Below are 11,721 nucleotides of genomic sequence, written 5' to 3' on the forward strand. Positions count from 1 at the left end.
TACCAAGCAAAAGCTAACAAACAAAGAAGGACCTACTATGTGACTCCAACCCACTGACCAAGCCTAGGCCCTTCTGCAGGCTAGGCGAGTTCTCCACCACTGAGTAGCATCATCTCCCAGGCCCCACCAGTTTGTACTTACAATTATAAAAGTTTTTCCAAAGGGAGAATTAGTGACCTAGGGTTTTATATCCAATAAAAGTCCCTCAGAATTAAACTGAAATATAAAGACAAACATAGCATCTCACAGGATCTTTTTCTTACTCATAAACAGAGACTGTGACACCTAGTAGGCAGGCAGTTTAGGAACTGTAACAGCGTCCCTCAGGGACAAGAAAACCATCCTGGATGAAGAAATAAAAGTGAAAAACTGTACAGCCAATTCTTCATCAATGCCAATTTTATGAAGTCCTTATATATCTTGTGTCATTTGACAGAGACCAACCAAGAAAGAGAAAGGTGTGTAATCCTGGGCATGCAGAGTTAAGAGCTCTAGGATCTATGTATTATTCTCCAAGTAGCAAGTACTTCCTGATGGGGACAATTTATAAAATCCTTGGAGAATCTCCAAAGGACATAAAAATAGTATACACCTATCAACCTAATAAAAGAGGCATCTGGAATCAGGCAAACAACTTGATCTGAGAGCAACAGGAGAGATGTGCACAACAGGCAGGATAAACAGAAACCAATGTCCCCAGGACCATACTGCTGGATTTAAACACGACTTCTTCATACTGCCAAAAAGAGAGGAACTAGCGCTAAGGCTGTGGCTGATCGCTGGGCCAGTGCTTGCCTAGCCCACAGGTAAAGCTGGGTTAAATCCTCAGCATGCCCAGCAGGGGTTGGAGGGAAAAGAGGAAGAACGTGGGCATCTCAGGCAGATGTGGTGACCCTGTGAGCTCAGCAGACATCCTCTTTAAGATGGAGGTCTACAGAGTAACCCTGGTCTACCTGTACATGTGCCTGCACAAACACACACAGTTATTTAAAAAAAACAACTCAAAACAAAGCAAGTGGCCGATCCACTTCCTCAATAAGCATCTTTTGAAGCACATTTAACAAAACAGGCTGACACCCGGTCAAAATTCATTGACACACTTCAAAAATTGGAATCAAGTGAACAAAAAATATTTTACTTCACACACACACACACACACACACACACACTAAAGTGTGAAGAAGCCAGAGACAAAACAGCAGAGGGCTGGAGAGCACTGAGATGTTCTTGTAGAGAATAAATCTGGTTCCTCATAACCAATATGGTGGCTCACAGCCATCTCAACTCTGGTTCTAGAGGATCCAGCACTCTGTCCTGGCATCTATCTGTGTCAGCATGCACTTGGTGTACACACATACACATAATAACAATAAATACATCTTTTATAAAACCAATAGCACAAACAACACAAAGATTTCCTAGAAATTAGTGAGAAACACAATCCAGATGCAGGATCCTCACATCAGGAAAAGGTGCTCTTCCTTGTCCACAGACTAAATCACAACAGAGACTCACTGGCTGCCGCATAAACTGCAGGCTGAAGTGAAAGCCAGTCAAATTTATAAACACATTTCATCATATTCACTGGACCTGATTACCAAGACCTTACAGTTCCACTATTTATCTAACAGGCTGGACATGTTGGTGGGTTTAACCAAATAATGAAAACAACCAAAATGTGCATCAATTGTACATTTATTTAGTCTAATCCAGTATTCAAGAACAAATGAATAATAGCCTCCTGTGATCGTAGACAACTCAAACCAAAGAAAATCATTTACAGGTGAAGAGAGGGCAGAGGGCAATATCTGTTTTCTAAAGAGAGGTGTGGGATTGGGAACTGTGGTTCAGTGGAGTGCTTGCCTCTTATCTGTAAGCAACAGGCCCTACACTGAATCTTAACACTGCATAAACTGGGCACACTACTTGCAATCTCAGTACTTGAGAGATCAAACAGGAGGACTAGAAGTTAAGGTCATCCTTGGCTACCTTGAGTTTGGAGCTAGACAGTCTCGACAAACCGTGAGCTCCTGGTTCCATAAGAGACCTCGTACCCTAAACAAGACAGAGGGCAACAAAGGAGAGACATGTGGATGTGCCTACACAAACACACAATTCTTTGTTAATCATCACTTTATTGCACAGGTATATAATTTTTTGGTATATCACCTCGTTTGATGCTTATTAGAAAATTTCTAAAATTTTCTTGCTAGACATGTGAAGTCACCTTCTCTCAAAGAAGTAAAGTGCTGTTAGCAATTACTGTCACAGACAACAGACTCCATCCAACCTCACCTCAGATTTGCGATGTTAGTTCATGGCTCTTCATACTGACAGAAGACAGTGATGGGTGCAGCGGCTAAGAGCCCTTGCTTACATCCTCCTCAAAGGGAAGCTGCCTTGGCTGACTCATGAGTTACCTCTCAGAAAGAACTTAGATGTGGGGCTGAAGACACCACAGGGCAGTTAAGAGCTCTTGTTGCTCTTGTAGGAGCAGTGCAGGAGCTGAGTCCAGTCCTCAGCACCCTGATCAAGCAGCTCCAGTTGCAGGGAAATCAGACATCTTGGGGCTTCTGGGGGCACCTCCCATGTTCACACGCACACAAATCTCATAAGGCCCAGCAGTGGTGATGCACGCCTTTAATCCCAGCACTTGGAAGACAGAGGCAGGCAGATTTCTGAGTTTGAGGCCAGCATGGTCTACAGAGTGAGTTCCAGGAGAGCCAAGGCTACACAGAGAAACCCTATCTCGAAAAACCAAAATAAGAAAAAGAGAAAAAGAAAAAATCTCATAGCTGGGTGGTGGAGGAGAATGTCTTTAATTACCACACTCAGGAGGCAGAGCCAGGTGGATTTCTCTGAGTTCCAAGGCGAGCCTGCTCTACAGAGCAAGTTTAAAGTTAACCAGGGCTATATATAGAAGCCCTGTTGCATGCATGATGTGTGTGTGTTCGTGGACGCTGCATGCACATACTCCTCTGAAGGAAAAAAAAAAAGCAAAACCTGAAGTACTTCTGATCTTAACCATTCCCAATAAGGAATTTGCAACCTGTGCCTTCACTTTTTGAAAAGGTCATGGTGGTCAATACGGTCACCCTGACAGGATAACAACAGACTAGGAGACAAACCCCTGCACAACTCTGAAGGTCTTTTAGACTGGCTAATTAAGGTGGAAAGACCTAGACCAAAGATTTGGTGGCACCATGGTGTATATACCTTCACACGTATATACACTCACACAATTTAACTAAAAAAACTGTTAAAAGCCGGGCGTGGTGGCGCACGCCTTTGATCCCAGCACTCGGGAGGCAGAGGCAGGCGGATTTCTGAGTTCGAGGCCAGCCTGGTCTACAGAGTGAGTTCCAGGACAGCCAGGGCTACACAGAGAAACCCTGTCTCGAAGAACAAAACAAAAAAACCAAACCAAAACAACAACAACAAAAAACTGTTTAAAAAAATAAGTTTTTCTTTTACCTTAACAAATTTAAAGTTCAGCTTTATTGCTTGCCCAGAAAATTATGTTTTTATGCTGTTTTTTTTTAATTATTTTATTTATATGAGTACACTGTCACTGTCTTCTAACACACCAGAAGAGGGCATCAGATCCCATTACTGATGGTTGTGAGCCACCATGTGGTTGCTGGGAATTGAACTCAGGACCTCTGGGAGAGCAGTCAGTGCTCTTACCCACTGAGCCATCTCTCCAGCCCCAATGATTCAATTATGCTTTTTTTTTTTAAAGAACTTTTATTTTTATTGTATGTGCATGGTGCCCATAGAGGCCAGAAAAGGGTGTTGGATCCTTTGAGACTAGTTCTGGAAGGCTGAGAGCCACTATGTGGGTGCTAGTGATCTAATCCAGGTCCTCTGCAAGAGCAACCCACAGCCCTCTTAATGGCTTAGTCTGCTTTTCAGCCCCCTCACACCATTCTACCAGGAAACATAGTAAAAGATTTCCAGTGAGCACTGTAACAAGCTGCAGAAGCTTGCAGTTTCAGTAAAGGGCGACATAAAGCCTACCTTGCTTCTAGAGGGCAGTCTCCATGGCTCTAAAAGGCAGGCAGGAATTGCGCAGCCATAGTTGCTCGCTGTCTAAGAAACCCACGTTAAGCAATAGCTTGTCAATTTTTAGTAATTTTTGAAGCAGTTTAATACTGGTTGCTTGAATCTACCACTGTGAGACTACTTACTACACACAAACAAGTAAACACTACAAATCAGTGCTGTTTTTCCTGAAGAACTGGTTGGCAATCGCTGACTAGTTTAACATGGACTCTGCAAAAAAACTAAGTTCTCTACACATCTGAAAATCTGTCAGGGGTCAGTGAGATGATTTATCAAGTGCTTGCAGCTAGGCCTGAAGAGCTGAGTTTGCTCAACCGGCCTGACCTGGTAGAAGGAGGTGAGAACAATTCCCACAAGATGTTCTCTGACTTCCACATCTATGCCCTGGCATACATGTGTACACATAACAGAGACAAATATAATAAAATAACTGCTATCAGTCACAAGCCATCTTTGATACAAAATGGCTAGTACTAAATCATTTTCTGAGTCAGAGGAACTCTCTAGCTTAAAAACTAAGGACATTGAGAGGGATGGTGAAAAACCACTTGCTGCCCAAGCCTGAAGACCCTGGTTCCTCAGCCGAAAAACCAACTCCCTGATGACACACACACACACACACACACACACACACACACACTTAAACATCTTTAAAAGAGTGAAGCTGGGCTGGGTATGCTGGTGCATATTTTTAATCCCAGACCTTATGAAGCAGAGACACAAGGATTTCTTTGAGTTTGAGGCCAGCCTGGTCTACATAGAAAGTTACAGGATAGCCAGGGCTACATAAAGACCCTGTCTCAAAGAAAGAGTTCTGAGTTAGGAGATTTCGGGGAGAGAAGGTTGAGATGAGGTTTCCAGAGGACTGTATCCATTTGTATATGCTTCACTCAGTAAGGTTCCACAATAGATATTTAATATTAAATACATATCATTGTACAAAATGTTCCAAATTCATTCACAAACACACTGTTTAGGGAGTCTATACCATGCACCAAGTTCTAGAAACAATACAATGACATCATAGTCCCTTCCTAGCACAGAAGCATTAAATGATCCTAACTATGTAATTTTTGAACTAGAATAAATGGCACATACATATGGCATACACATATATGTACTAATGGCATTGTGAGAAAATGCCACAGCTGACCCCAGTAACGCCTGGGCAGTCAGGCATACTTCTTTGAGAAACCGACCTCTGTTCTACAATGTAAACGATTGGTAGAAGCCAACAAAGAGTAGGAGGCAGGCCAGAACAAGCTGTACAAAAGTCCTAAGGTAGAGGGTAAATGTAGTAACAGGTCAAGGAATTACAGACAGTGTGGCTAACTAAAAAGATCAAGGAGAAGGATGCCATCAACAACAACGAAGAAGCAGGAAACCATCATCAGGCCCTGCCACTAACTCAGATTTTGAGATAAATGGACCTTTAGTGTCCACCATCTGATTAACAATTTTCAGGTACTACACTGGGGATAAATGGGAGGGGAGAAATAGGAGAAATATAGAAGTCGGAGACTACCAGCAAGCTAGAATGTAATTTTCAGTCAAGAAGCAATAGCAACTTGGTGAGGCCAGTCCTCAAACGTTTTCAGCAACTACCTTTCTCTTAATTACATCACTACAGCAATCTGTGTCTCAAGACACCATTTCAGCCGGGCGTGGTGGCACACGCCTTTAGTCCCAGCACCGGGGAGGCAGAGGCAGATGGATTTCTGAGTTCGAGATCAACCTGGTCTACAAAGTGAGTTCCAAGACAGCCAGGGCTACACAGAGAAACCCTGTCTCGGAAAAAAAAAAAAAAAAAAGAAGAAAGAAAGAAAGAAAGAAAGAAAGAAAGGAAGAAAGAAAGAAAGAAAGAAAGAAAATGATCTGGTGTCAGGACTGACAAGCCCCTTTACCATCCATCTAGCTAGCTAGCCCAATTTGCAGAATCGCCTTAATCTAATAGAGGACAGCCGAGTTTTCCTGTGTGTTGCAAATATCTCATAATCTCAAAAATCTCTGCCAAAAATAATTTGTGACACTTTAAACAAAAACACATTATCTCAGGATGACTGTGGCACGTCTGTGGGCACGTCACAAGGCTATTGGAGATACTGAACAGCACCTTAGTGATGACACTCAGCAGTCACTAGGACAATTATAATCAGACCGTCCACAGCAGGTGTCAGGGAGGAAGGAGTGAGCAGCCTGTTCAGAAGATACTTTGGCAATTCCCCCAGAATTAAACACGCAGTTACTATGTGACCCAGAAATGCTACTTCTAGGTCTACACCCAAGAAAAATGAAACCATATGTCCACAGAAAAGCACATGAATCATGAGTGCTCATGGAGACATTATTCGTAACAAAAATACACTCACATGTCCAGCAGGTAGGGAAGAAATAAAAGGTGGTTCACATCCATATAGTGGCATATCACTAGGCACAACACAGGAAATACTTGGGGCAAGCGAGATGGCTCAGTGGGTAAAGGTGTTTGACGTCACACAGGGCACCGTGAGTTTAATCCTGAGGACTCAAAATTATCTTCTGACAGCTACACACACAAATACATACATATGAGCAATAAATAAATATTTTGTCTTGTTCTAAGGAAAGTCCTTCTAGACTACAATTTGGATGATCTATAAAAACACTGTAAGGTGGACTCAAGACAAAACCATAATCCTACCCTGGGAAGGCAGGGGCAGAGACAGCAAACTGAAGGCCAGCCTGGGCTCTGCAGGGAGAACTGGTTTCAAAAGCCCAGACAGTGAAGAACAGAGTTTCTTTTGGAGGTGATAGTTATACAAGCCTAGGAATGTTTTTCTTAAAATGACATAATTTATGGCTTAAAAAAAGTCAACTGTATGGTCTCTTTAAGTTTTAAAGGAAAATTAAGCAATATCTTTAATTAGAATCACTAAATCAGGGGCTGGAGAGATGGCTCAGAGGGTAAGAGCACTGACTGCTCTTCCAAAGGTCATGAGTTCAAATCCCAGCAACCACATGGTGGCTCACAACCATCCTTAATAAGATCTGATGCCTTCTTCTGGTGTGTCTGAAGACAGCTACAGTGTACTTAGATATAATAATAAAATAAATCTTAAAAAAAAAAAAAGAATCACTAAATCAGTTCCTTGGCAAATTTGTTAGAGGATGCAAAACACTAATCTCGGGGACGTGTTTGATCCTTAGTATAGCCTGTATCACTGCTTCAAGCCAGCCTTCTGGGTAAGATGCTATCCAGAAAAATACAACAGAAGCCACAGAAACTATTCCAACAGTCAAGTAGACATACTGGAAAAGGAACTCCAGACCAGTCTGCTCTACAGAGGGACACCCTTTCCCAAAATTAAATAAATAGAAATTACCAACTTAATTTACAAATTACCAGGGAGGCTGAAGATAATTTCACCTAGTTAATAACACACTCACATAAATAGCATTGATAAATAGCCTACATTACTCAGACACATTGAGATTTTAAATGGAAAATGGAGGATTCAACCTGTAGAGATGGCTCAGTGGGTAAAGCACTTGCCAAACAAATGTAAGGAGGACAGAATTTCAAAGCCCCAGACCATGTATTGCCCAGCCTATAATCAAAGTGCTCACAAGTGGGCTACCAACAAAAAATCCCAGGAGAGGGAGTACAGCTGCCCATGACTACTGAAGCAGCAAGGAGACCTGATCACAGAACAGGGTGGAAGGCAGGGGTTGGCACCTGAGATGTCCCCACTCCTTCCTGAGGCTCTGGGGTCTGCTCACTCACTTGCTCGCTCACTCACTGTCTCTGTCTCTCTCTCTCACACACAGACTCTTAAAAAGAGAGGATTTCTCGCCATGATGAACTCATTCCTTTGTGTGCCAACTTAAGTAACATTTTAAAATGTGATTTACCTAACAGCATAAGCCTTCAATATTATCTTTTTCCTCCTTTCCCCCTCCCAGATTAAGAATTTTCAGAATCAAACATTTGACAACATCAGCCTACCATTAAAGAGGATGTGGGGTGCACTGAGGATTCAACCCAGGGTCTCCTGAACCACATGCTCCATCGCTGACTTCAGCCCCAATCACAATTGCTATTAACCATTTGCAAGGATGTCTTACAGCCTTCAAATATTACTCAGCGACAAACTTTATAGCAAATTCCAAACCTAGTAAGTTCTATAAGGAAAATCTAACTTAAGAATGGCAGACCTTTTCTTGTGCTAAGAATAGAGCTTTACAAATGAGTACCTGAGGTCTGCTTTATCCAACTCTGGCACGTGTTTCTGAGTGCACTCCCCAGACTCAGCCAGCATTTGATGTGCTTTCAGTTGGTGGTGCAGGCTATGCTTTCAACTTTTATCACATTTTCTGCACCCACAGAAAACAACAGATAAAATTTTAAACATTAACCAACATTAGAATAAGTTACCTTAGGAAAGCCTTACTTTTATCCATTAAAGTCATTTTTAGTTACAGCATAGTAAAACATAATAAGCTTCCACAGAATTCATAATTCTAGTGTCACTATTACAAAAACAAAGAACCCACAAACCTATAGATGCCCACCTAAATAATTTTTCTATTTATAAAGCATTATTTCTAATGTCCAAAAATAAAATGTGGAAGCTGCCAGGAAGATGGAAAACTAAACTGGGACTCTCAGGAAGACTCAAGAGCTTCCTAATTTAATATGTCCACACATTCACTAAATAGTTACAATTAAAAAAACCAAAAACGGCCGGGCGTGGTGGCACACGCCTTTAATCTCAGCACTCGGGAGGTAGAGGCAGGCGGATTTCTAAGTTCGAGGCCAACCTGGTCTACAAAGTGAGTTCCAGGACAGCCAGGGCTATACAGAGAAACCCTGTCTCAAAAAAATGAAAACAACAAAAACAAGAAACCCTGCTCATACCAAATATTAACAAGGAGACAGAGGGACAGGAGCACACACCCATATGATGTTGACTGAACTGCAAAATAGTACACTTTTCAGGTTTCTTATAAAACTAAACAGAACTGGCAGGCCATGGTGGTGAATACCTTCAATACCAGCACTTGGGAGGCAGATGAGTTTGAAACCAGCCTGGTCTACACACTGAGAGTTCCAGGACAGCCGGAGTTACAGAGTGGAAACCTGTCTTTTAAACAAAACCAAAAACAAACAAACAAAAAACCCCAAAGATCTAAAGTGTAACCAGAGCTCTTCTAATACAGATAAAAAGCATATGGTCTCTAAAGGATTTATATGAGGCTGCTGTTCTCAAGAACTACAACCAGCTGAAAAAACCCTGGCAGATTATGGCACATTCATGGAAAGGCACTGAGCAGTTAAGTACTGAGCTGAGGACTTGGTTCAGTGGTAGACTGGAGGCTGTGCCTAGTATGCAGATCTCTGTGGTGGGAGGGGTACAGACCTTCTCAAGGATGAATCTCAAAAAAATATGCTGAGTGAGAGAAAGAAGAAAAAAAGCCTTATCCAAAAGACCACATTAGAGAGGACTCTGTTTATGCAAACTCAAACTCTGTTGGGAAAATAAAAATCTTCAGAGGTGACAAAAGCTCGACTGAAGAGAAAACGGAAGACGAAAAGTGTGCCGTCAACTGTAACAGACTTCAGCTGTCACGTGCTTGGCTGACACAGGTGTAGACGGGTCTGCAAAAACCAGCAAAGGCAACCATGTCCCATCATCGCACCTCAAACATAAGTGGAATACCATTTTTCAAAAAAAGTTGTTCTCAAGCCACTAACACCCATGCTGCTTGCCGACCTTATAAGGGTAATACTGATATTTACAACTTTAAAGTGTATTTTTAGAAATAAGAGATGCATGATGCAGAAAAGGCTGGAAAATGTCAATTGTGGGTGACATACAGACCTGCTGGGAATATAAAGAAGGTAAAATTTTTTATAGCAGCGTTAACAAACAATGGTAATGATCCAATCAACAAGAGTTTCTCTCAATGGTGCCACACACCCTCCTGCTTCAGAAAAACCCGACCTCACCTTTGGAACTAGATAAACCTTGAGAGAACTTAAAAGTACATTCCAGTGGTTGATACTTTGCTTCCTCGCATAAGACTGTTTACAATGTTTGATACTGTCAACAATTCAAGTGCCCTAGACTGTGTTGAAACATACATGATTGGTTCTCCCAAGGCTCTTAATTAACTGCAAGGCTTGTTTGCCTGAATAGACTTTAAAGCAATTACTTGATAAGAATTCCCCTTATCACCTACTGTGCTTTCTTGCAGGTTCCTTGCAACCAACTGCTAAGACCCAGCTAGGTGTCTGTCTCGTCTCCCTAAAGATCAAACAATAACCTATCCGATGACTGGCAGCTAAGCGATGACGGAAGTATTGTAACAGAAACAGCAAGTCGCCAATGAATCAAAGTCATTTACTTTTCTCCTTTCAGGCGTGAGCTATCACAATGCGACTGAAAACAAGTTCCACGTCATAATTTTTATATAGGAGGCTCGAAGATGGGAAGGAGTTCAGCATTCAAAACCGAGAACCAACCCTCCACGTGCTTCTCACTCCTAAATCTCCCCAATTAGCAGGCAGGTGAAACAATGACCCCCCACCCAGCCTGGCCAAAGGACGAGCGCCGCCCGCGCCCAGCCGCCCCGCAGCGCCCGGCCCTTTGTGAGAAGTGGGGGCCCGGGGCCCGGAGCTCGGCGGCCGCGGCGCAGCCCAGCCCAGGCCGCGCGGCTCGCCCGGCCCGGCCCCGCACAGCTCACGCAGCGGAACCCAGCGGGGTCCGACCGGAGCTGCCCGGGGCCGCCGCCCGGCCAGGCCGCCCTTCCCGCCCCGTCAGCGACGCGGCGGCTGCCCGGCCGGCGCCCTCACCTGCTGGACCGAGCTGTTCTCGGGCACGGCAAACTCCTCCTTCTCTTTAGGCGTCTTCACCGTGACCTTCATGATCTTGGGCTCTGCGGGGCCGCCGTCGGCCGCACTGTCCTGCGCGCCCGGTGGGCCGCCGCTCTCTGCGCTCTCGGCCATGGCGGTGACTCAGGCGAGCGCGACACTGCGGGCTGCGGCCGGGTCCGCGAGGCGTGACAGGCTGCGGGGCCGCCGAGGGTGCGTGGACGCGGGCTGCGGGTGCAGGCCCCGGGTGGGCGATCGGCTGCCGTGTGGACGCGGGGACTCTCCGCGTCGCCGCCGCTTCCTCCTCCCGCACCTCCCCCACGCTCGTCGCCGGCGCCGCGCAGGGCACTCTGGGTAACGCGCTGGTAGCCGCGCCGACTCCTGGCGGCCGGCCGCGCGAGGCACGCCGGGTAGCGCGTTGGCCAAGGAGCCGACTCATGCATGGCAGCGCTCGATCCTTTTCTAGCCGGCGGACGAAGCGCGGGCTCCTCAAGGTCGATGGAGTGCTGGGCATGGCGGGAGAACTTAACCCACTTCGCGTCTCCCGTTCTTCGTTGAAAGAAATGCAAACGGGGTTTCTGCCAGGCACCGTGATGGTGCGCTAAGATGACGTCACGGCCAGCGAAATTGCTAGAAACGTCTGGCCCATTGCTCACGGTCCCGGTATCCTCCCCACCTGGTCCCCGTGGGCGTCTGCTTATGAAATAGCGGCGAGCTACTTTATTTTAATAAGCGTAGTGTTGGTGCCCGGGTGGAAGGAGTTGCGATTGCCTTGTCTTGTGCTCGGGGCTTGAAAGCTAAAC

At 44.7% G+C, this 11,721-nt stretch overlaps 1 protein-coding gene across 2 annotated transcripts in view; it reads right to left on the minus strand.

The window, feature by feature from the left end:
- The window catches only part of Ubqln1 (ubiquilin 1), a 39,498-nt gene extending 28,228 nt beyond the window's left edge, over positions 1 to 11,270 (minus strand). For both annotated transcript variants that reach the window (NM_152234.2, NM_026842.4), the window contains exon 1: positions 10,901 to 11,270. In NM_152234.2, the coding sequence (NP_689420.1) occupies positions 10,901 to 11,053 (153 nt within the window). In that variant the 5' untranslated portion in view covers positions 11,054 to 11,270. The remainder of the gene's footprint in view (positions 1 to 10,900) is intronic.
- Between the last annotated feature and the right edge of the window lie 451 nt (positions 11,271 to 11,721).

This window comes from Mus musculus, chromosome 13 (assembly GCF_000001635.26).
Source record: "Mus musculus strain C57BL/6J chromosome 13, GRCm38.p6 C57BL/6J".
Classification (NCBI taxonomy): Eukaryota; Metazoa; Chordata; class Mammalia; order Rodentia; family Muridae; genus Mus; species Mus musculus.